A 27,811-nucleotide genomic window follows, 5' to 3' on the forward strand; every position below is an offset into this window, starting at 1 on the left:
ACACACATATGAGCTTTCTAATAAAAGGTGTATGAGCTTAGATAAAGGCTTATCGAAGCATCTCATATCAGAAATCTAAACTTTGGTAAGAAAGTTAATAAGTATTGATTTCTAGAAGTCTAGTTGATTTCTGAGTACATGTCAAATCTAGTGGGAGCATAAGTGTTATGCTGGTAAGAATATAATTATCATGATAGTGGGAGCATGATTATTATGTGAAATGTTGCAAGTTAGCAATATTAGTTATAGGAAACAAAGTTCTAATTTGCCAAGTTGCAAAATTTGAAAAGTTGTTTCGCTATAATAAGGGAGAGGATACTTATACTTTATTTTGAATCTAAAAGTTTAGATTGAAGTATTAATCAAACTTAGTCATGCATATATATGAATACCATGTTGAAATATTTCAACATTGGAAATTCTATATATGGAAACATTATAGCAAAAGACTGGTTAAGTATCATGTCTTTATGTAAGACATTATGAATCGTATCCCATATGCTTCGGATAGGATCAATTACATATGCTATAATATTCACGTGTTCTAATTTTCCAAATTCCTAGGGAATTAAGAGGGGAAAAAGGACTAGAACCGGATATGACTAAAGTTATTAAACAACTCTCAAAGATGATCTAAGGTTCACTAAGGGTTGGTTGCTTAAGAACAGTTGGAAGTATAGTAATGGATAGACCATATTGACATTATTATGTATAGACAGTATTCTATTAATAATAAGTTGTCATATGGCATATATGTAAATGTTTCCATAATGGGAGATGGATATTAAGAATCCATTTATGCAAGAAGGATGTTCAAAGGAATGTACTTTAAATTTGAGACTTCGCTTCTTTGCAATTGTCTTATTATCATTCTCCAAATGAATACTTTGTAATATCGTTGGCAAACTCTCTGTGACTTTTGTATCTCGACATTACAAAAGGATCATTGCATGATAGCGGTAAGAATTAGGTGTTCTTACACAAAGGATTTGGAATTGTGAAATGAGCATCATTGAAAAGTTTTCAACTGATCTATTTCACAAAGAAAGGACCATAGATAAACATAGTGTGCATGCTTGGAGCATGGGATAACTATTGTTTTAATTCAAGTATTAAGTTGATTAATCAAAACATTATACAATGAATAATGTGTAATCAGTATGGCGATTAAGTAAAAGGTGTTTTATTTATATTCAAAACTTTTGATACCATATTGGATTCGATTATTATTGTTGTTTCACTTCGCATGTTTTGACTTCCCGAATAATAAGATTATTCAAACCATCTACAATCGATCATACTTTGGAAGTAGGTATTGAAGCAAGACTGTCATGAATAGGACAATAGGTTGTCTAGAGTATTTAGACATAGCACAAGTTTGTTGCAATGTTCATGGGTACTCCGGTAATAAGATTTGAGTATTAGATTAAACCCACAATCATCTGAATCGCTTCTTGGATTTTATCACAAGTGATTAGTGGGACGATAATATCTTATATTCTTGAAACAGAGACATATATTTACAGTTCACAAGTCGATTAGTGAGATGATGATATGAAATGGAGACATCTAGCATGTGAGTCGAAGTTTATCCATTCCTTTTACCCTTATAGAGATAAAAGGGATATCAGTGGCCCCCTCGATGATTTGGTGATGACAACCCTAAGCGCTTGGCCAAGCCTGGACTAATTTGATTTTTTCAATTAGTCAGTCGTCATAAATCGGAAATCGGGAAACAACACATAAACATAGAGAATGATTATAATCCATGTCTCATTTCATACGATATCTAGAATGGAGGAATATATGATTCCTTATCTAAAGGACGCGTCAGAGTTCGACAACGGATTTTAAGAGCTACGATTGCTAGTCGGTTTTTGAGTCGTACTTGCAGTTATAATTATTAGACTTATCCAAGTCGGAGACTGTTGAATTAGGTGTCTAAGGCCATAAATATAATTGGTATGTACTTGACCCAAGAGTAACATAGCCCTTTTGGGTTGCCTTCACCAGAACAATCATATAGGATGGACATTTGAGAAAGAAGTTGTTTATGATTTATTAATATATTACAAGTATAATATATTAATATGAAATCATGTTATTCAATTAGTATTGATCAAGAATTAATTTGGAATTAATTTAGTGATCAAAAGAGACTAATTAAATTAACGGGGACTAATTATGTAAATCAATGATATATATATATATATATGTTTGGGCTATTGATCCATGATAGGCTAAGTTTATGTAAGTATCTATGTAGAGTTAGCCCACATAAGATATGGATCATAACCTAAGTGTATGGATTAGGGTTTACCCATGACTCTTGGATTCTTACACTATATATTTGACATCCCTTAGCCTAAATTTGAGAAACTAGTTATCTTAAAGACACTATATCCGATTTTAGTGCATTGGAACCTCTCTCTCAATTCATCCAAATTGTTGGTGATGTTTGTGACTTACTAGAGGCATCACATTTGAGGTGCTAAGTTCTTAAAGACCAAAGACAACAAGCTACAACAAGAGGTAAACAATCTAGCTAGTTTTATGATTCAATTATCAAATTTTGTATGCTAGTTTAGGCTTCATGTTTTCGAAAACAATTTTACATTTATAACTAGAGAAAACATAGATCCAAAGCATTAGGGTTGTATGTGCACCTTAAGGTTGTTAGAGTACATAAAACCCAACACTTAGGATCTTTGTTGCTTTCCTTGATTCGAGTATGAATCATATGCTTCCAGTAGTACGAGCCCAATACTACCTTCCACACTTATTCGTACTTTCCTCAAGAATGATTCCAGATCCTCTAAGTCACTTACTATGGCGAATCTCATGGATCCTTTGCGAAACAACATACATATCCTAGTATGGCACTCCCTAGGCTCTCCTAGGAATCCTCATCACGCTTGCGTCTGAATTACTAGGAACCTCTATCAACACCGTTGGTTGCCTTATGCATGCAGATTATACAAACACTGGATCAAATAGAATTTCAAATAAATAATTCTACCCTAAGCCCACAACTAGACAAGGAACATGAAATAAGGCTAAATCAATCATTTTAAGGCTATTTGATCCTAATCGTATATAATTTTTAAACATACACTTCGCAATTAACTTTGTCAATCTAGACTCCAAGTAGCACATACATTCATTTCTTGCAATTCCTGAAGGTATCCTTAGCCCTATTCTAGCATGTAACTCACATAATAGCATAATAAACATAATTATACTCATGTATAAGTATTTGGGGAGTCACTTACTTGAGCTCGGCTGATTGCATGCATCACACCCCTTTCTTTGTAAAAATCTTTTAAGAAAAATGTGTTTTTCTTTCAAAAAGACTCATCAAGACCTTAGTTTGAATTTAGACATACCCAAGAGTGTGTCTGAATCCCTTAAACCAAGGCTCCCATACCAACTTGTAACGTCCCAAAAATACTAAATCAAAATTTTGTTTTTAAAACACCCAAATCACATAAAATTTGTTCACAAACCCAAACAGAGTAAAATTTATCTCTCAAACATCAGAGTAAATAAAAATAGATAATGTAAAAATAAACTCTAGGGGATGCGGTGTGAACAAACTGGACCCTTCCCTTTGGAACCAAAAGTAGGTGAAAACATTTGAAACATAAACCGTAAGTACAATTAAAACTGAGTGAGTTCAAAAATACCACATACCATACATAACATCGAGCCCTGCCCAACATAACCAGCCCCGTCTAACATACAAATGTGCCCCTCTCAATATACAAACAAGCCCCACCCAACACACAATGCAAGAGTCACAAAGACAACTAACATCCTACTTAATATAATGAGAAGACTCACCTCGCAACGTAATCAACAAAAATCAGCTCACCCAACCAAGTGGATACTACACACTACCTATCGAAGTACATAGGGTAAACCCTTAGTTTATCTTCTAAAACTAACATCTTTTTAAAAGTTAACCATGGTCAAAAGTCAACGGTTAAAGTTAACGACAGTTATATATATATATACATATATATATATATATATATATATATATATATATATATGCGAAAACATAAATATTTTGCGAAAACACGAAAACATATTTTATCTTATAAAAATCAAAAATATATACTTTAGAAATTAAATTCATTAGCAACATAATAATTTTACATATGAGAATGTTATGGTAATATAGATTTAAGATGATTTTAACAATCGTTTCTCTTTTTTTTTTTACGTCGTTAATCACTTTTAAATTCAAATTTTCATAATAAAAATTTCAAAAAACATATTTTGTTAATATGAAACAATTTCTCATGTATCATCGATTAATATTATGTAATTCAACATTTGGATGGATTATTGTCCAAAATATAAAGATAATATAGTACAATCTCATATGTTTTCTATGTTTTTGTATTTTCGCAAATTATTTATATTAAAGAAAATAAAAATAAAGGACAAAGAGACTTCTATGTATATTTCCTTAAAAAGTGTTAAATTTATTATCACATAACTTTAGAGACAACTCTAACCAACCCCAACTTACCATCCCACCATTTTTCATTCTTTAATGTTAAATTACCGAAGTAACCTTTCTTCGTCTACAGTACTATCAATTTATCACAAACCTCAAAGGGTAATTCAGTAAATTAGACCCTACCCTCCTCTGTTACGTATACATCGGATAAGATCTTCGGCTATGTCTCGCTCTCATTACTTCACCTTCAGAATCCTCCAACAAGTCAACCGGAATCCCAGCAACCATCACTGCAGAAACTCAGCCGGAAAATGGTTTTATTCCAAAATTAATACAACGCCGACATGGTAGAAGAGAAAGCCAACCTCGCCGGAACAAACACCGGAAATTTAAGACTCCGGCATGCGACTGATCAAATCTCTTCTCTAATCTTCCTCTCTCACTCAACCAAAGTATTTTCATCAAAATGGAAAGTGATAAGAAGCAAGCTAGACGAGATTCTCTCCATCCTCGCCTCTCTCCCTCCGGAAATTCAAGCTTCGGCCGACAACCACCCAACTCTCTCCGGCATCATACGGTCCATTAAAGAAACAACAGATTGTTCCACCAATTTGGCTCAGAAATGTATCGAACATTCCTACAGTGGGAAGCTATTAATGCAGAGTGATCTTGATATTATTTTTGTGAAATTCGACAGTAGCGTTAAGTCTTTGTCTGAATTTATTAATTCAGAGGGGCTTTTATCAAATGGTAATTACGCAATTGTCGTTTCAAGACCTCCACCCACAGCATCTAGAGATGACATCCAGTTTTATGTTAAAGATTTGTTATGTAGATTCAAGATTGGTCGCATTGAGATGAAGAAACAAGCTCTGGTTAGCTTCAATGAAGTCATTCAAGAAGATGAAAGGTATGTAAAAATCGCAATGGAAATTGACGGGCTTGTTCATGTTCTAATGAAGTTCCTGAATTCAAAAGAAATCGAAATTCAAGAAGAGGCCTTAAAATCGGTGGCTACGCTTTCTGGGTTTGATTCATACAAGAGTCTTTTGGTAGGAACCGGTGTCATTTCCCCATTGATTAGAGTTTTGGAGACTGGAAGTGATTTGGGGAAAGAACTGTCCACCAGGTGTTTGATGAAAGTCACTGCAAATTCCGATAACGCATGGTCCGTTTCCGCTCATGGTGGGGCATCTGCATTATTAAAGATTTGTGGGAGTGGTTGTGATGATGCTGCTGGTGGAGAATTGGTAGGTTTAGCATGTGGGGTGTTGCGAAATCTCATAGGTGTTGATGAAATTAAAAGATTTGTTGTTGAAGAAGGCGTAATACCAATGTCCATCAAGCTTGTTAAGTCCAAAAACGAAGCTTCTCAAATAAGTGCCATCGACTTCATTCAAGTTTTGGCTTCTGGGAACGAATTTATAAGAGGTTTGATTGTAAACGAAGGTGGGATTCGTGTTCTTGTTCGTGTACTCGATCCAAAATCTTCATATTCATCCAAATCCCGAGAGAAATCCATGAGGGCTTTAATAATCCTATGTTCAGATTCAATTGGGTACATAAACAGTTTGAAAAATTACAACTTTATCGATCATATACTTTATTTTCTTAAAAACGGTGAGGTTTCAATCCAAGAATCAGCCTTGAGAGCTGCGTTTTGGTTATGTGGGTCTTCTGATGAGTTCAAGAAAGCCATGGGTGATGCAGGATTCATGCCAGAAATGGTGAAATTTCTTGATGCGAAGTCGTTTGAGGCACGAGAAATGGCTTCAGAGACACTTTTCCGATTGGTGGTTGTGCCTAGAAACCAAAAAAGATTCGTGCAAAATGATCAAAATGTGAACTTTCTTCTACAATTGGTCAATCCAGATGAAGGGAATTCAGGTAATAGAAAGAATCTACTTTCTATAATCATGTCATTGACTTTCTGTAATGATGGCAGAAAGAAAATTTTAAGCTCTGGGTATTTGAAAAATATTGAAAAACTTGCTGAGGATCAAGTTTTAGATGCTAAAAAGATTGTTAGGAATTTGTCATCGAATCGGTTCCGAAGCATGATCAGGGGAATTTGGCATTCTTGAATTGTGTAATTCATTTGTTAATTGATGTTAATTGCATGTAAATCTTGAATTTTTGACTTTTGTATTGTTTTTGCCTAAAAGAAAATAATGAATATTTTAGGTTTTTTTATCTTTTGAGTTTGTATCCATTTGTTAGAATTCCCAATAAAAGTAGCATGATGTTATCAAGATTATGAAAGGGCTAATGTCACCCACCATTGTACAATAAGGCAAACACAAGAAACAGCAACTTATCATTTATTTATTTGTTATAGTATCATATATTTATTTCTTTTTAAAGTTAGATCCAAGAAATAACAACTTATTTTTGTTAATTTTTTTTTTTTTAAATATTCCAGCACTAGTTGTGACACCCGTATGTTATACGGGTTTATTAAAATAAAAAAATTAAATATAAAGGTTTAAACAAAAAAATATTTAAATTTAAAATTTAAAATGAAGCATATTCAATGATATGAGTTGTAATATTGTAATTTAATTATTATTTTCAAATAAGGCAATTAATAATTGATGTTTAAATATGATGTGTTAATTAAAAAAAAAGATAAACAATGAGAAAATGACACATGGAAAAAAACATTTATTCAAAAATACCAAAAAATGACATGTGTCCAAGTTAATAAGAGAGTGACATGTGGCAAAATTATTTTCATTTATTAGGGAGGATGTTATTTTCATTTCCTTATATTGCAACATTGTATTTTGAAAAATATACTTGGTAATAACAATGTTATTTATATAGGGATTTTTTTAATATCTGTCCTAATGACAAATATAAGAAGTATTAATTATAAAAAATATTAACATAATTAAATATGAAATATATTAATTATGGAGATTATTAATGAATTTTACATTTATTTATGATAATATTTCTTATAATTAACGCAATTCAAATTTAATTATAGTCATAGTTGTCATTAATTAATAATTCTTATATGTGCGTTTAGGACGCATATTATAAAATCTCATTTATATATACAAACAACTTTTACTTCTGTAATTAAATATGTTTGTTAAATGTTAAAGTTCTAATAATAATAAAAAAAGAATACAACAATGGGCGTGTTTGGCACGGAGCTTTTGGAAGCGTTTGGGAGCTTCTATCTTTTAGCTTTTGATAAAACGCTCTAGTTTAAACTAAAAGCTTCGTTTGGCAGTACGAGCGTTTAGCTTTTAGTTTTAACAAAACGTTCCGATTTTAAAAGCTACTTGATGTAGCGTTTAACAAAACGCTCCTGAGCTTTTGAAATCAATTTCCATAATTACCCTTAAAAATATATTTATATATTTATTTATTTTTAATCAATTGTCCTTTTATGTAATTTTATATATTTCAAAAGCTTTCAGCTACTTTTACCAAACATTCATATAACAAATAAAAGCTACAGCTTCCCGCTACCAACTACATGCTAAACGCTACCAGCTACCCGCTAACCGCTATCCGCTTCCAGCTAACAGCTACTTTTGCCAAACACGCCGAATGTAATAATTGGATGGGTTTTCAACCAAACCATGCTTAAACATAAATTAAAAAGATAATGTCGTAACATAATTGAATAGAAGTAGGATATTATAATGAAAAAATAAATAAGAGTGTTTAGCCATTTTTTTGTTACAACATTATAACTCCAATTTATTTATTATCAAGTCGTTGCAGTTTTAAGAACCTAATTGAACTTTTTAATATTTTATTTGCATTAAATTTAAAAAAATCTATCCAATTAGTGAAAATTGATCTGAAATAGATTTTTAAAACCACAATAGTGTAAATAGAAGAAAACGACAATGTAAATATGTTCATGTTAGCATAAATATATATTATAAAAACTAAATTACAAAAACTTAATGATCGTTAAAAACACTAATCTTGTCATTATCTTTAGATTAGGACATTAGAGGGCACATGGTGGGGGAGATATGTAGTTTTGTAGGACGAAGGACATGTGAGAGATGTAGCGATCAACATTTTGTCTACCTTCCGATGATGTACAAGTGACACTGCAGAGAGTACCATCAATAATACCAGTCGTTCTGTCCTTTTTTGTCTTTTCCATATTGTTATAGAGTATTGGAATATGTGGGCATTAAATTGTTTCCACTATGGGACGATACATGCACATCTCTCTGATTTCGCAGAATAAATACATCCCTGCACAAAATAAAGTATTTATTAGATTTTAGACGAAATGATATGAATTAAAAAATGATATAATTTAATATTTTTATAATTTATTGATTTGTATGGTTTCTAATGTCGGTGCTTTAGTAACGACCGAAGATATTTTAAAAGAGAAAACGACTAGAGAAAAGGAAAGAAAACGCGTACCAAGTTACATCAATATCATATTTTAAACCTAACTATCGGGATCAACACTCAACAGATAGAGGTATCAAACTATCAATTGTCTAAAAAAATAACTTTAAATTATTGCAAACATAAAAGGTGGGTGGTATTGATAACGTTAATCTTAACGTGTTTTTTGTTTTTTTAAGCAAAAATTTATAAAGTTTATGGATCATCTTTGCAACTATTTGGAGCTGAAGAGGTGGACCAAATGGCTACAGACTGTAATAAGAAACGTGTTTGTTTTTTAACATCTGCATGCTGCTGCTACAAATATTAAAAAAATAAAATAAATTGATTTTATATAACGAAAATAGTTTTTTAATACCGAAAATTTAATAATATATGACATTTCAGCAAGAAATTATGATATTTTAGCAAAAAAATAATGATATTTCAAAAAAAAAAAAAAAGAATATTTCAGTAAGAAATTATCATTATTCAATATAAAAAAACGGAAAAAAAACCATTAACAAGAATACACAAAAAAAAAACGAAAAAAAAAAGTAAAACAAAAATTCAACAACATATATTCAAGATTTAAAAAAAAATAAAAAATAAATAAATAAATAAAGTTGGAAAGGCAATAGGATTACTATCCCAAACTAAACATATGCAGAAGTTTTTTATTTCAAAACTTCTAAAAAAACAAACAAACAGCTAAAAAATGAAAACTGTTATATATATCCTGCGCCCCGTATCAATAAAAAATGAAAACTGTTAACTGTTATATATATCCTGCGCCCCGTATCAATAAAAAATCTGAAAAGATTTAAAAAAGGAATAAACATCACCTAAATCATTACTCGTTAAAAATTGTTTTATTTTGGTAATTGGTAAGTATCGTTTAATGGGCTTATATATTTGGGCTTTTTGGTTCAAATCATTCTTCACTCTCACACGCAAAATCCAATTATCATAATCAATTTTTGTCGAAATAGTTATTCAATAAAATAGCCATATTTTGTCCACATATATCACCCAATCATATTTATTTTCAATTTTAATAACAAAGTGACCATTTGTGTCGAAATATGTCGTGAATCGTGATTTGCTTCTTATGCCGCTCACATCCCAAAAACATATATGAACGTTGTCTTTTAATCCTATCAATTTTTTTATCCATTTAAATGATGATATGTGTCATATTAGTATTCTAAAATATTATTAAATAAATCTCATTAAATAAACATTAAATGTTACACATGTCACTAGTTCATTATATAGGAGGATATATAGGAACAAAAAATTAGGAGGATTTTTAATTTCTCTTATTAGATATTAGGTTATAATCCGTGGAAACCTTGGTCAAATGACTATCTTTATCTAAAATCAATAACTTTAAATTATCACAATTAGTTACATCTATTATCCAAATTTACTTTTCTAATCTTTCTCCTATCTCTAGTGTTAGTATAATATATGTCCTCATTTTGTTCTATAAAACAAAAGTAATAAAGACGGTTAAATGTTACAACGAACTCTATTGAAAAAATAATGAAAATTTGAGAACATATTACTTGAAAATATGAAGATTTATTTTTATTTTTAAAATTTTAAAAGATCGATAAGGTATTGGTTTGTTTATTATAAATTTATAGAACAAACACAATTTTTTAAAACCCTTTAGGAAGAAAAAAACTATCACCATTCTAGTTCATGTTAAAAACACGTATAGTTGATGAATTTTCAGGAAATGATGTGGTAGAATTATTTTCAGATTTTCTAATATTCAAATATAATTTTCTAATTTTTTTTTTAGCACAAATATAGTCTATCTTGTTCCTTTTATCTGTGAAAAGAAAAAAAAAGAGTAGTTATTAATTGGTAAATATATTATAAGAACAAATAACAATGAATAAAAAAACAATAAAAATATATAAATGTATGCAAGGATCATAAAAATTAAAGCATAGCCCGTATTTATTAATCTATAATTAATTATAAGTAATAATCTTTTAAAGTTTTTAATGTTTTTATCATATTAAAGGTAAGGTTGAAGGGAGTGGTGTCACACTCCCTCATGAAACCATAATAGTACATAAACGCCAAGTCACTGGTTACTACAAAAGTATGGTTTCATACCACACCCAATGAATGGTGCCACACTCCTTTAATTATTTTTATTTTTAAATAAATAAAATTTTTAGTTTTAATTAAAAACAAAAGATTTCATTAATTAAAAAAAAACCATTACATTACTTAAAAAAACATGACAATAAAAAAATCAGAGGAAATTAGAAAATAAAAAACTAGAAAGCTTAAACCTACAACTTAAAAAAACACACACACACACACATCAAATAAGTAAAAACTTGGAAAATAACTACAAATTAACCACGATTAGCGTAATGCTTTTTCACGTCTTCCTTCATTTGCAAAACAACTTGAAGCGCATTCCCGGTCAAATTCGACATGTCCATCGATAGCACTCTCAGGTCGTTGTCCTTTTGTTTCTGACTCTCTGTATCTGAAGCAAGTTGGAAAAATTTATCCATTCTATCTTTTATGCCTTGGACATTCTCGCCCATTTCTTTCAAGTCATCCGATTCCGACGCTTTGCCATTGCCTTTGTTTTTTGTTTTGTCCCTTCCTATTGGTTGGGGGAGGGGTGACACTTGAACGGGCTCATCCTCGTTGAGGGTGAAACCAACACGAGCATCCGATTGTGCTAATACTAACTCTTATTGAGGTGACTCTAACGCACATCTAAAAACGATCATGTGTATGGTTCCATCCGTCTTCGCATCCTCTGAAACGTCAATCCATGATTGTGCTAATACTAACTCTTATTGAGGTGACCACGCTTTAGCTTCCTCGTTAACATCTCAAAATTCATGACAAAAAGTTTCATTTTTAATTACGTAATTATAAAAACCAGTAGTCAGAAAACATCAACAGTGTCATCCCATATCATAATCAAAAACCAATATCTCAATAACCAAAACATGACATAAGAAAACAACATCAGAGTACAACTCCCAAAGATCTCATGTGCGAAAAATCATAGTGTGATACGTTGTGATCATGTCGGCTCTTTTCCTTTCGAAGAAGAAGTATCTGAAACCAAAACTGAAAATTGTAATAACGAAGCTTAGTGAGTTCCCCCATCATACCACATACCATACAATACGCATACTGCCTAGCATATCCGGGTGCTGGCCTAACCCTTCGGTCTCTTTCAACCGGTAACCGCCAACATATCAGGGTGCTGGCCAACCCCTTCTGTCTCTTTCAACCGGTAACCGCCTAGCATATTTGAGTGTTGGCTTACCCCTTCGGTCTCTTTCAACCAGTTACGGGGACTATTTCACCCCTACCACTACCACATAATTGTTGGATTTGGTGTCTAAGCCCATAACTATAATTGGTATGTACTTGACCCGATTGTAGCATGGTCCTTTGGGGTTGCCTTCACCAGTGTAATTTGATAGGATGGATTTTGAGAATAAGGTTATTTATGGTTTATTAATATATTACAAGTATAATATATTAATATGAAATTATTTAATTAGTATTGATCAATAAGTAATTTGGAATTAATTTTGTGGTCAAAAGAGACTAATTAAATATATAGGGATTGATTATGTAAATCAATGATTCTTGTAGTGTGGGCTAATGATCCACGATTATTTAGATGGACTAAACTAATAAGTTAATCCATTGAGGTTAAACCCATGGATCATAAGATTGTGGAAAGTCATGGAGCATTAGGGTTTACAAAGTGTAACCATAGCATGTGCAACACTATAAATAGAACCCTCCATGAGCCAAAATCGGTTACACCTTCTCTTTGAGATAAGTAGCTTATTCTCTTAAGTCATCCTTTTGCGTATTGGTGTTTGTGAACCATTAGAGGTATCACACTTGAGGTGCTCAAGTTTTCAAAGGTCAAGAACTACAAGTCCTTCAAAAGGTATGTCATCTATGTATATGTATTATTCATTGGGTAATTTGTATGCTAATTAGGACAATGCTTTGGAAAAATTGAAAATATGCATGTATAATAGAGAAAACATAGATCCAAAGCATTTAGGTTTGCATGTGCATCATAGGAGTGTTATAGTGCTCAAAACCCAACAGTGGTATCAAAGCCTATGATTGTTTTCTATTATATTTGATGCTTACTAGTTTTTCAAAGCTGAAAAAGTCGAAATTTTGGCCCCTGACTGGTGAACTCGCCGAGTACATGAATAGAATCGACGAGTGCACTCAGTAAAAGAGCAACTCGCCGAGTCCAGTTCATGTACTCGACGAGTTGAAGGCACTGTTTGTAGAATTTCAAGTTTCGTGGCCTGGTTTGGATTGGGAACACTACCACAAACTGTTTTGGATAATTGGAAATGTTTTTTATGATATGGTAGTGCTTGTACTCATCCAACCACAAGATAATTGTCAAAGTTTTAAATAATTGTTGTTTTTATATGATAAACAAAATTGCTTTCAAATTGTTGACTAGAAATTATCTTGATTATGAGTTTAGTTAGATCATAGATTATGTGATAATTTTACTTGTTAGAAAAATGAACTAGATGAATATTAATGACCCCCATAACTTGTCCTCAAGTTATGGAAAATGAAAGGTCTCATACATTAAAATCCAATTAAACTCACAAGTTATGAATGTGAGGAGTTTTCACAAGTTTCAAAACTTGCCCCCAAGTTTTGAAATTTGTAAAGTAACACTAATGAAACTTTAATTCCAAACCCTAGAGTTTTAAAAGTTAAAATTCAACCCTTATACTTTATAATATTATAAGTTTAATATATATATATATATATATATATATATATATATATATATATATATGCATAAGACAAGTTGGTCTTACCGTTAGTAGACCTCATTCAAGAAGCCGGTCTATAAGGGGGGTATAAGGTTACTGCCTATAAAATGGTAGCTTAATGGGTGTCCACTCTCACCTACCGCTTCCTTGACTGGTGGAGGTTCGTTAGCCGAACGGGTATGATAGGACATTAATTTTCCCTCATTAAAAGTATAATGATTAAAAAATAAAGTAACCAAACTTTTATTAAAGTTCCCAATTTTAGTTACTTTAGGAAAAATATGCTAATCCATGAAATTACACTTTGTACCTTGTTAAGTCGTTAGTGGAGCGTGTGTGGTTAACCGACATACTAATTTAGGACTGACAATGTGTGGCAAAGGGTAACTTGATGTTAATCATAGATCAATGGAGCGTGTGTGGTTAACCGGCACATTGATTATATGATTTGTAACATTGGGTGTACCAAGCTAATTTGCATGGTTATTCATACCTTGTTTGTGATCCTCGACATCCCAGTCACAAACTTGAAAGGCACAATCGAGATTTAAACATGCCATTGAAAAAGTTCATTGAATCTCAAAGATCTAGGAATTTCAAACCAATAAAAACATAATAATCTATTTCGTTTTCATGGTGGAAATTGGCAAATCGTCGTTTACCTACCTTCAAATATTTTACAATTGGATTACGACATCCCTTTTCGTAATTGTAGAATATTGTGTTGGGTCCTAGCCTTAATATTTCATATTGGGTGTAATATTAAGGATAATCATCTAATCTAAACTTTGTTCTTCTTCTTTTACATATGTCTATCCCAAACAATGCTTCCAACCCAATTCCTTCAAGCTCTTTCTCCCTCATGAACCTATGTGGGAGGGTCATTTTCGATGGCTCGAACTTCAATGACTGGATTTGAAACATCCGAATGGCTATTCGCTATGAGGACAAAGAATATGTCCTAGATAAAGAGCTTAAGGAGATTGATGTCACCACTGATACTCCCGAACAAATCGTTAAACACACAACTCATGAGTGGGATGCGACAAAGGTGTCATGTCTTATGATTGCAACCATGACTCCTGAGTTACAGAAGTCCTATGAGGACTACTATCCTTTTGAAATGTATCAAGATTTGATGGAAATATACCATCAAAGTGCTCGGCAGGATAGGTATGAGATCATTGCCTCCATGATCAAAACCAAAATGAAGGATGGTGAACCCATCATGACCAACTTGCAGAAGATGCAGAGATTCGTGGACCGCTTGCTTAAATTGAATGTCAATTTTGATGAAGAGTTGGCCATAGATATCATTCTACACTATTTACCTTCTTGTTATGATCAGTTTGTATGACTTATCATATGAACAAGGAGGAGGTCACTCTTAGCAAGCTTCAAGGCCTTCTTAGGACTGCAGAAAGCAACCTGAAAGGCAAGTCGGTGGTGTCTACTACTACTACTACTTCTTCCCTTGTTCTGGCAATCAGACATGGGAAGGGAAAGAAGAGGAAGGATCCCTACAAGAGCAGCAAGGGAAAGTCTCTTGATGGATCCTCTTCGAGTGGGACCAAAGTTGGTTATGCTAATCCTTCTTCCAATCTGAAGGAAGAGGAGTGCTTCTACTGTCATGAAAAAGGGCACTGGAAACGAAGCTGTCCCAAGTACTTGCAGTACATAAAGGATGGGAAGATCAAACCCTCTTTTGCACGTATTTTCACTATTCAATCTAATAACTTATCACATGCTAATTCTTGGGTCCTTGATACAGGTTGTGGTATTCACATTTGTTCTGATTTGCGGGGACTAAAAAGAAGCAGGGATGTGGAGGACGGGAAGATAAACTTAAAGATGGGAAATAGGAAAGTGTCGCCTGTGACCAAGAATGGAGTTTATTCTTTATTGCTTAGTAATGGTTTAAATTTAAATTTGAAAAATTGTTGTTACTCGGCCGATATGGTGAGAAATGTTATTTCTTTTCACAGTTTGTATAAACAAGCTAAAGAATTTAGTGAATATTAGTTTTGACATCATCAGATAATGGGAGATTGTAAGGTTACACCTTATGATCTGATGAGTCAAACACTCTACATGCTATATCAGCGTCAGCGTCTACACCGCCAACGCCATCGTATGAAGTCTATCAACGTCATCGTGTAGTCATCGCTTATTATAATTATTCTACATAATCTTTTGTATATTAGGTAATGATAAAAATAAGTATAGAATAGATAACATATATCTTTGTTATGAAGATCGGTTCTTAGTATAGATAAGATACAATCCCTTCAATCAAGGGATATACTTGTATAGATTACTCTATAATCTACATTGGGGTAAACCCTAATGTAGAGAGTTTGTCTTGATGACCATCCTTGTGACAAACCATCTTCTTGGTGAAGACAAACCCTTTCTTAGTGGAAGACAATTTGGAGAACTCTCTGTGTTATTTACTTTTTGTTATTTGTTTGCTTAGATTAGTTTACTTTTGTTCTTTATACTTGAAGTGTATCCGATCGATACAAACCTTCAGACCCCTTCTTCTAAAGTAAGCTTCCAAATGATTTTTTATGGTGTCCTAAACATAACCACTTACAACACTACTACATAACAACTTAAATCATTCATAACTTAGTAATTTAAGTTAGTTAATACTTGAAAGCTTGACTAAATAGTCACGATGCATCAAACTTCCAAGTTAAGTCTCATATCTTGATTAGACTGATATGTTTTCCAAAATAGGTTTTAATTGACTTTCAATATTCAAATAATGTTCCAAATAAGTTTCAATAATTCGAAAACTTTTTTACATAAGAATTTATGGTTTATACGTGATGATTCGACATTTTGAATGATCAAAATCCATTTCACTTCAAATAGAGTTCAACTTTCCTTTCTTATCAATACAATGTTAGTTCAAATCATTGTCGCATGAAAGTTACCCTTGATTAGATGAATGATGTTCATAAGGTTTAATATGTTGTTTATTTTTTCGAAAACTAGATCAACACTTATGAAGCATGATTTAACATAGAACCCCAAACGAAGTTGAAAACTCATCAACAAATACATCAATGTCACATTCAACAATTGGATGGATTCCATAGCTTCAAGTTAGTTTTAATACATCATTCAGGCTTTAAATCATCATTAAATTCATATATAGAGCTTAGAATTCAAAATCTACCATTAATGTAGCTTGAAGCTCTCCAAAAATCATTATAAATCAATTATTGAGCAATGAATGAGTAACATGAGATTATAATTATGGTCTATAAGTTAAAACTTGTTAGAAATAAAAATAAGACACTCTTAATATGAAGAAATTATGATATGTGGTTCTTACACACACATAGATTAAATTAGATGAAGCGTCTAATCAATCTTACAAGCGTCTAATCAATCTTTAGGTTCTTTAATTCATTTTCTCTTCACTTGCTTACCTAAATCTCTTATCATGCTCTTAATATTGCTATTTCTTCCTTCCTTTCGTATCAAAATCGTTTCCTCTTTCAAATGGAGAAGAAATGGTGAGACCTCATAACTAGCTTCCAAATATTTGTAGTTTATACCATCAATTCCAAGTCATGTCTAATATTCACCCAACTAACTTATTTTCCATAATGTTTCATATCTAATCCCTCACTATCATGTATCTTAACATAATGGCCTTTAAAATCTAGTCAAGTCAAACTTTGGTCAAATACTAGATTTTTGTGAAATTTACCATTTTAAGTCTAACTTTCAAATTTTACCTAAATAAATATAATTCACATTAATTAGACTCTATAAATGAATAAATTACCAATATCATTGTGATTACTTTTTAAAACTATTTATTTTATTTTTATTCTGTATTTTATTTATTTATTTAAATTTTAACACACTCTAGACAAATCACATTCATTTTTAAGAAAATGGATGATAAATGACTAAAATGTTTGGGTTTGACCCTAACAAATAGACTAGAGATGAGCAAAATGACCGAACCGGACCCAACCCAGGAACCGGCTTCGACCAAAATCAAGAACCGAACCGGCATATGGAAAGGTGGTATAAGGGAGGAAAAAAATTATATTTTTATAAAATTTAAAAAGGGTTGTTATCTTGGACAACCAATTGGAAAAAACATAATAAATTGCAGTTACTTTCTAAGTTTATGTGCTATGTTTCTGTGCATCTCGATGTCTCAATCGTCCTTAGAGTTATAACTTCTACCGAATGATAGTATATTTTACGTTTTTATATCTCAGATATGATATATGCACATATCTTTTTCGATCGTTGGTCATAAACTACATATCATGACATTTTGATCTAAACTTTTTAATACTCAACACAAAATAATCGACATGCATCATTCCATTAATAGGAGTTTTTAAGAATTTATCGTTCCAAGTAATATTTATGTTATTATCTTAATAATTTATTATGAAATTCATATATTATAAATTTTGTATGGTGATAATTACATTTATATAATATACTTTTAGAAGCTAAATTTTTTTATGGAAATTCAAGTTATTAAAAGTTAAGTTATTTTTTGGATGTAATTGTTATTGAGTTTTTTTTTAATAATTTTTTTTTTTTTTTTAAAACTGCAAATATACTAAATTACATCTAAATTATTCCACCTATGTCTACTAGAGGATTTGAACCCTCAATCTCAAAAAGGAAGAGCAACACCATATATCGTTGTGTTAAAAGCAGTGGCGGACGCAGACTGTTTTAGTAGGGGTGTCCCTCGTACTTCAAGCGGGTGCACCTAATAGAAAAAACCAAAAAAAAAATATATATATTTACACTGCGTGCCGGAAATTGAGCAATAGCCCGGAACCCCAAAGACCCTTAATAGGCCCGCCACTGGTTAAAAGCCCTTGTTTAAATTTTAACACGCAAATTAATATCATAAATAGGATATATGATATCCATGAGTATACCCACAAACTCTATGACTATTTATCAAACCACCCGATAAGACCAAACCAAGTTTGATATACAAATTATAAGCGACAATGACAAAAATAGTTATTTTTCACAATTACTTTTCATTAAATAGTCAAAAATTAGTTTTTAGCAAAAAAATAATCAATGAAATAGTAGACAGTTAAAGAAAACTACAGTTTCATAAAAAAAAAACATACATTTTGGTCATAAGGATTTTAAATGAAATACGGTTTGGGCATTAGGCTGGTTTGGTCATAAAAATGTTAAATGAACTACAGTTTAGGCATTAGGCATTAGGCTATTGTTTGAGAGTCCGTCAAACACTATTTGACGGTCTATTACTCCATAATATATAAATGAGATAATGACTTGAAAGGGTAACGAACTTTCGACTTTTATCACATTTAGTCACTAAACTTTTTTTCATTATCTATTTGCCATTGAACTATTGAAACTGTTCACATTTTACCCTTATGACCGGTTGTTGCCGGTCATAAGGGTAAAATGTGAACAGTTTCAATAGTTCAATGACAAATAGATAACGAAAAAAAGTTTAGTGACTAAATATGAACAAAATCGAAAGTTCGTTTCCCTCTAAAAAGTTCAATGACTAAATGTGAACAAACTTCCTCTTAGATTATGTTTAGCAAATTATTTATTTTTGTTAAATTGTAGAAACATTTGTTGATGAATAAATCTATGAAATAAAAAAAAACAAAACCCTGAAAATATATTTAAAAAAAAACAAAAAACCAAAACCGAAATAAAAAACCAATGGTTTGACATTTTCCAAAATAAAAAATCAAAATTTCCAATCTGATTTTGGTTTTACAAAAAATGAACCATTCTTACTGATGTGAATTATGACCGTTGGTTTGACATGCGGAATTTGTGACATCCCATGAATATGTAGTTACAACATCATCTGAACTCGTAATCCATAGTAAGGGGTTAGAGTATCATCGCATGAATACGTAGTTACAACATTGCCTGAAGTCGTAATTCATCACCTACAGGTTATGGGTCTGCTGGTGTTTCCACTGGGTTGTCTAGAATAGTCCGTGGTTGCCATCTATACTCTGGTAGATGACTACATCGCCACATTTCCGGTTAAGGTTATGGTATCTCCTTTCATCCTACATCACATATTCATCATCATCTATTTACCTAATTATCATCACCTATCTCTCATCATTTTATTTCATCACACATCAACTATTTCATCTACTCATGTTTCATCCGCAACATATTTGTAGATATAAAATAAATATACCGTTTAAATCTTTTAAAACATGTATAAAATCGTTCATCCAGCATAGAGTCTCTCTTCATTAATCCGAGTCATCAGTCGCGACCTTACTCGACGAGTTGAGGTCTCAACTCGTCGAGTCTCTCTTCTTAACTCAAAAGAAAAATACTTAAATTATGATACCTGGAAATCCGGATGTTACATTTTGTTTTTTTATTTCATAGATTTCTTCATCAACAAATTGTAACGCTCATAGATCAGGGCTAGTCAATTTAGAGACGATAAGCATCAAAAATGACTTTTTGATGGAAGATTATTTAGAATGATTAACCTTAACTAAGTTATAGTATATGTTACAAGGATTCCGTACATATAAAGAACGCCGAAATCCGAGTTATAACGAAGAAGTTATGACCCGTCGAAGTTTCGCGACAGAACCGGCACGACATAGCGCGACGTAAATAGTGAATTTATGGTAGAGCGAGATTTGGCCTTAGAGATCTAAACGAAAGTCGTAGAATACATTAAACCATGAGCGTTCATAAAAAGAACGTCCAAATCTGACTTCATAACATCGTGGCAGATGCGCTTATAGGATAATGTCAGCAGATACGCCTAAAAGAGAATGTCAAAAACCTGGCAGTCGCGCCTCATAATGTATGACGTAATCCTGGCAGAGGCGCTTAAAGGATGATGTTGGTAGATGCGCCTTATGTAGCAATAGATTTTGTGCCAATTCCTTAGGTCAATCCTTAGGAATGAATGGATGACGGGTAGTTGAATTCTTAGGGTAAAATCCTAAGAAATAAAGAAGATAATGGGGATGGGTAATTGTGTTGATTGTTTGATGGTTGAATATAATAATTATATTATTGTGGGTTGAAAACCCTATATGCTCACCAGGCTCCCAAGCCTGACCCACTCGGTTTTCTTTGCATTACAGGTAATGACACAAGAGTATAAGTTGGTGGACTTGACGAGAGATTTTGGATTATAGATCAGTAGTTATAAATAACTGTTGTAAGGTTTATTTTATATTGTTTATGCTTTTGGTCTGTATCAGAACATGACATCCCGAGATTTTATTATTTAATGAAATAACATTCTCTTTGAGAAATGTTTTGATAAGTTATTATCATATCTTGTTTTGGGAACAAATTACGCAACTGTTTTCTTTAAAAGATTCCTCTGATTTTAAAAATAAAGCATAAACAAATCGGTCTTTTCTGGCCGTGAAAATGGGGATGCCACACAAATGTTGCTACAATTAAACAAAAATAAATAATTTGCTAAAACATAATACAATAGGAAGTTTGTTCACATTTAGTCATTGAACTTTTTAGAGGGAAACGAACTTTCGACTTTGTTCACATTTAGTCACTAAACTTTTTTTCGTTATCTATTTGCCACTAAACTATTGAAACTGTTCACATTTTACCCTTATGACCGGTAACAACCGGTCATAAGGGTAAAATGTGAACAGTTTCAATAGTTCAATGGCAAATAGATAACGAAAAAAAGTTTAGTGACTAAATGTGACAAAATTCGAAAGTTCGTTACCCTTTCAAGTCATTATCCCTATATAAATTTGAAATTTTGCTTTTGGGTCATTTTCCATTCTTTGAAGGTAAAGAAAACTCTATAAATAAAGACTCCAAACAATCATGTATTTTCTTGTATTCCTCAGTTGTTTATTTTTTGTTACTTTTTTGTTATTTATTTATTTTTTGCTTATTGTTCTTCAATATTGTTGTTTAATATGAAATCTATTAAATTAAGCTATTTTTTTTTTGAAAAAACAAAAAATAAAGAAAGAAAACTTTGGATTCATAAGTCACATATGGTATACAACCTGTTAATGCACACATTACGCATTATCAGGTTGTACACTAAAAGTGACTTACGAAATCTAAGGTTTCTGTTATCTTTTTTTCCTTATGTTTTATTTTTCAAACTTATATATTGATATAATTGTACATAAAGGTAGGTATGTTGGGTTGATTTGTAGTTTGATTAAAAAAAGAATTTAAAGAATAAAATAGTAGTTATTCATAGGAAACAATAGTTTTTAGAATGAAACAATAGTTATTCAAAGGAAACAGTAGTTTTTATTATCTACAATTTGGGAACCGTAATTCGTAGAGAGCATAACGTAGGTAATTTTTTCACCTACGGTTTCATATGTGCAAATGATTTTTTTTATAGTAAACTATTAAGCGTTAAATCGTAGACCATGTATGAAACAATAGGTGATTTTAAAAACTTAGGGTTTTCTTGGCTATTTTTGGCTATTTTAAAAGAAATAGCTATTAAGTAAGACATAATTAAAGAATTTGGCTAGTTTTGTCATTGTCTCAAAAACTAAAATCACTAATACCCGTATGATATCCATCCCAATTGTCTCAAAAACTAAAATCACTAATACTCGTATTATATCCATCCCAATATCATCCCTACATTTAAACAATGTTATTTCTTAAATAAATGATGTCATGATCTTTCGATCATGAAACCTAGACGTGACAAAATTTGGCACGACACGACAACCTGACACGAAGTTAGCGGGTTAGGGTTAGAGATTTCGATCCATTTATGTACATGGGTTGACATGACACGATAGTTAAACGGGTAGGGTTAGGGTCAAGACTTTCAACTCGAATATGACCCGTTTAATTATATATATATATATATATATATATATATATATATATATATATATATATATATATATATATATATATATATATATATATATATGTTCCCATTCATATTTTTGTAAATATTTTCAATATTATACATTTGTAGTGGCCCAAATTCAAGAACTAAAAGTAAAATTTAAAATTTCAAAGTGACTTAATTTTACTCCTCCTCCCTACCTATCTCATTTGCTTCCTAACTCTAATTTTTTCCATTTTGCTTTCTAAACTTACTACTACATCCGTCTTGTATTTATTGTCCAATTTTGACTTTTGAAGTCTTTATTCTTCAAATTTGACCTTAAATATTTTTGTTTTTTATATATAACACTTAATGCAAAATATATAAATGGATTGTTTTAAATGTTTTTTCATTGTTATAAGTTTTATCAAGTAATTTATAACACAAATAAAAATATTTAAGATCAAAGTAGAAAAATAAAAACTTCAAAAGTAAAAAATGAACAATAAAGATGGGATGGAGGGAGTATAATTTTATTTTCCGTTTCAACTCCCAACTCCAGCATTTCACTTTTTCATTTTTTTCCTCAATGGCTCTTACTTCTCAACCTTTAAAATGTTTCAACCCGACATGACACAACATATTTATAAGGTTTAAAACTTAACCCGAAATCCGACACGAAAATAAACGGGTTGACACAACATGACACGATAATTAAACGGGTCGAGTTAGGGTCAAGTGCTCTCAACCCGTTTAATGTTTTGACACGGCACGAACCCGACACGAAAAGTTTGTTAGATCTAATGAAACCATCAACGTTATGATTTAAGAGAAATTAAACAGATTAGTGAGGGAATAGACACAAATTATATATATTAAAGTAAAATATATAAATTTAAAACTATATATTTATATTAACCTTTTTCAAAGCCCAAAAAAGTGTATTTTACTTCTACCTATTAAAAAAAAAAAAAAAAAAAAAAACTTTTTCGATATGCTATTGAGTCCCCAGACTATGCCATCTTGATTTCTTATACCTCCTTGACCAGCTGACCTCCGTTCGTCATCTCAACTCCATTCGGGTACTCCACATCCACCATAAACCTTGACCAAAACCAATGATTCTTCCACACAACCACCATTTCCTCAATCGGAATATTCTTTGTTTCAGGCAAGAACACGTATATGAACGCTGTCATCACCACCACCCAAAAAGCAAAAAAGATGAAGAGCCCAAACTTCAAGTGGCAAAGCATCGTCAAGAACACTTGAGCCACAATGAAGGTGAAGATCATGTTCATGGAGACAGTGATACTTTGAGCTGCTGATCGGATCTCAAGTGGGAAGATCTCACTAGGCACAAGCCACCCTAGTGGACCCCACGACCATGCAAAACCAGATACATATAAGCATATGAACAGCACCACCACAAGAGCGTACCATTTTGGCAACTCACCAGGATTCCCATCTATTCCAAACTTGCTCCCAATAAATATTGCAACTGCAACCTGTTTCAAAGAAAACAATTAATGTAATCATAATGATGGTTGAATCTTAAATGACTAAAAATTGATTTCCGATGAATATCAAATTATACCTGGCAAATGAGCATTTGAGTTCCACCTTCAAGAAAAAGAAACCTTCTTCCCCACCTGTCAACACCATAGATTGAAACACAAGTTGCCATGACATTTACAGAACCAGTAATCACAGCAGACATAAGAGAAGCCTTTCCTCCAAACCCGATTGTTTTAAACAAAACGGGGGCATAAAACATAATCACGTTAATCCCAGTTAATTGTTGGAAAGCTGGAATCAAGATAGCCATTATCAGTTGTGGCCTGTATTTTTTCTGCAACAAGTTTCTCCATGGATGCTCAACCATCTTGGATGCTTCACTGGCCATGACCAAATCATAAAACTCTTGATCGACGTTGTCAACACCTCTAATCCTTCGAAGCTTTTCTCTTGCCTCTTCTTTATTACCTCTCTCGATCATGGAGTTTGGGGTCTCCGGAAGGAAAAGAGAACCGATGGTGATGATCAAGGCAGGGATTACAGCACCACCGAGACTCAGCCTCCAACCCCACCCTCCTTTGATCATGTCAAAGAAGTAGTTAAGCATATTTGCCACTAGGATTCCAATGGTGCATGATAATTGAAATCCGATGTTGAGTGCCCCTCTATATTTATATGGCGCCATTTCAGACAGGTATAATGGAACAGACTGAAATTGTATAAGAGAAAACCAAAGAAAATTAAGAATTTATGAATCAAACAAATAGTTAAAAAAAAGAGAAGATACATTTGATCGATGAGTTACCTGATTAGCAAACCCAATTCCGAAACCAAGTAGGATACGACCCACTATGAGCATCCAAATAGCCTGTGCAAATCCGTTCATCAGAGCTCCGGCACAGAACAAGATGCCGCCGAAAAGCATAGACAGTTTCCGACCGAGTTTCCGGGTCACAGTCGACGCCACAAGTGACGACACCAGCGCCGCTAAGTACAAAGAGGATGTGAACATTGTCAATATCTGACTGTCAAACTTACAGTACTGGTTCGTTGAGGTGTCCTCTATCTGCTTCCGGTAGACCGATGGGAAGAACTTCTGCAAGAATGGATTCATCGACGTAACTCCACCTGTAAACATTCAAGAATACAAGCGTTTCAATTAAAATCCCTGTAATAAAAATATAAAATACTCCATCAATGAATGTTGAATAGTGTACCGGAGATTCCGATATCGTAACCGAAGATGAGGCCACCCATGGCCGCTACAACGCAAGTAAACGTGACGTAGAGGGTAAGGTTTCCCGGGTAAGCTTTGTCGCCGCCTGTAGAAGTCGGAATTCCACCGCCAGCCATGACAATTTGCTTTCCTGAGCTTCCGTTCGATCTGAGAACTCCGATGAAAAATGTTGTGAAGAAGAAGAGAAGGTGAATGGTTTGTACTTTGAAAAAGATGAATCGCCGGTGTATTTATAGGCGATGATGGACATTGAGGTATTGTAGATATATTAGAATTTAATAAGGTTTCCTAGTTTAAGTCAAACTCTTTAGTGTGTAGAACAAAAACAAATGTCCACGTCATTGTCATTATCCAGATTTAAACTTATGTAGTAAAATTATTAATAAGTATATACTACTAACTACTAAGCAAATTTTTCGAAAAAAAATTAGAAATTTGAAAGAAGCAATAATGTTTATAATAGATGAATACAATATATAAAATAAAACCTCAAATTGATTTGGTTATTTATTGTTTGCATATGAATAAAATAAATACAATATATAAAATAAGATTTCAAATTAATTTGGTTATTTATTGTTCGCATATAAATAAAGTATAGTAAGTTTTAGTTTAATAGTATTTTTTTTTATTTTAAACTATGTGTGAGATAGTGTATTACACAAATTGATTAAATAAAAATTTAATCAAGATGTAAACATTAAATCTTATTTAAAGTAAATTTTAAAATAAATAAAAACGAAATGATAAATAAATAATCCAATTTATATTAATAAAAAATCAAATATCGTTCTACTTATTGTTCCTACTTATCTCCTATTATTTTTAAATAATAACAACTGTAATAAAAATTTATTAATTTTATTAAATATAATAATGAGCATAATTTTAAGTGTGTGAGATGATATTAGGAAAAAAAATATAAGGATATTTGATTTTTTTAAACAAAACTATTGACATGTTTTAAATAATTGTGTTAATATTAAGATGTAAACAATAAGAGTTTTTAAAATACATTTTCGAAATAAATACAAATTGAATTTATCTTAATAAAAAAACTATGGACATATTTTAAATAAATGCTATGAATCACAAAACATAGCAACATACTCTCATTTATTCGTGTATTACACCATTATAACTATAATATATTTTTTGCAATAGAATGTAGTTTAAAAAAATCTATCAGTTATACCATTATACATTATATATTCAATTTTTGTTATTATGCTATTATACTTGAAAAAAAAAGCAACTTATTTATGTATATGCTATAAGCATATATAAAATTTTTAACATGTTATTAAAGTTGTATATTTTATATCTTCTTGGACTAAAGAAATATCGTATATTATATTTATGAATATTATCTCTATTTAGATGCATAAATTGATAAAATATATTATTATATATCTACCCTAATAAATAAGAATGCTTATGTCACATGTTATTCTCTAATTCAATTTACTACATGTTATTTTGTCGAAATTTTAAAATATATTTATTTTCCACTTGTTATTTCTTCATTTTTCATCTACTCTAATAATTAAAAATCTTTTTGTCACATGTTACACTTTCATTGATTTTGCCACATTTCGTTTTGTGGTTATTTTTAATCAAATTTTTTCCACATGACATTTTGAGGCTTTTTTTTCATTTTATTAAATTACACATAATATTTAAATGTAATAATTACAATAAATGTAATAATAAATGCATATCAATTCCAATAATTTATTTTCCTTATAATTTCAAAATTTCTAAATTAAAACTTCATTAGTTTCCTTTGTTTATTTATCTAAATTATTTGTTTAAATTTAAAAGTGAAAAAAAAAACATTTTAATTTTAAAAATTCAACATTTTTCTCATTTTTCTTATAAATTCAAACTTTTTCAAATGTTTAGAATTTTCATGTTTATTTTTTTTTTAAATGAACTCATGTAATACATGGGTATTACACCTAGTTACTAATATATCATTAATTAGTTTCCATAAATTAAACTTATCATAATGACTATTAATTTAAAATTTAAAATTTCAATTTCAATTTCAAATATATTTACAATTTAAACCTTGTGTTTAACATTTTGTTATAATTAACCCGTTTAGTACACGTGTCTGATAACTAAACACATAATTTTAATTTTTTTCATGTTTTTTTCTGATAAATTTCCTTTATTTCAAATTGCAAATTTGAATAAACTTCTCATTTAATCATTCCTATTTAACATTTTATTATAATAAACCTATTTAATAAAGGATCTTATAACTAGTGTTTAAAAATATAGTAATATGTAAAAGCAACAGTAACGAGAGTGCATTAGATTGGTTGACCTCACGATAGCAGTCTGAATAAAGTCTATAATCAACAACGAACATATATTAATTTTGCCTTCTATAAAGATCAATAAAGTTGAAATCTGTTTGTATGTATATATATATATATATATATATATATATATATATATATATATATATATATATATATATATATATATATATATATATATTA

At 31.3% G+C, this 27,811-nt stretch overlaps 2 protein-coding genes across 2 annotated transcripts; one reads left to right on the plus strand and one right to left on the minus strand.

The window, feature by feature from the left end:
- The first annotated feature begins 4,551 nt into the window (after window positions 1-4,551).
- On the plus strand, window positions 4,552-6,664 carry LOC111892391 (uncharacterized). The gene has a single exon (XM_023888437.2). It carries the CDS (start codon window positions 4,816-4,818, stop codon window positions 6,553-6,555), a length of 1,740 nt encoding a protein of 579 aa, XP_023744205.1. The 5' UTR covers window positions 4,552-4,815; the 3' UTR covers window positions 6,556-6,664.
- A 16,769-nt stretch (window positions 6,665-23,433) lies between these two features.
- LOC111892381 (sugar carrier protein C) lies at window positions 23,434-25,493 on the minus strand. Its single transcript, XM_023888429.2, has 4 exons — window positions 25,279-25,493; window positions 24,867-25,189; window positions 24,141-24,770; window positions 23,434-24,051 (listed from the first exon to the last, which is right to left on the minus strand). Exons 1-4 carry the CDS (start codon window positions 25,412-25,414, stop codon window positions 23,575-23,577), a joined length of 1,566 nt encoding a protein of 521 aa, XP_023744197.1. The 5' UTR covers window positions 25,415-25,493; the 3' UTR covers window positions 23,434-23,574.
- Window positions 25,494-27,811: the final 2,318 nt, after the last annotated feature.

This window comes from Lactuca sativa, chromosome 4 (assembly GCF_002870075.4).
Source record: "Lactuca sativa cultivar Salinas chromosome 4, Lsat_Salinas_v11, whole genome shotgun sequence".
NCBI classification, from domain to species: Eukaryota; Viridiplantae; Streptophyta; class Magnoliopsida; order Asterales; family Asteraceae; genus Lactuca; species Lactuca sativa.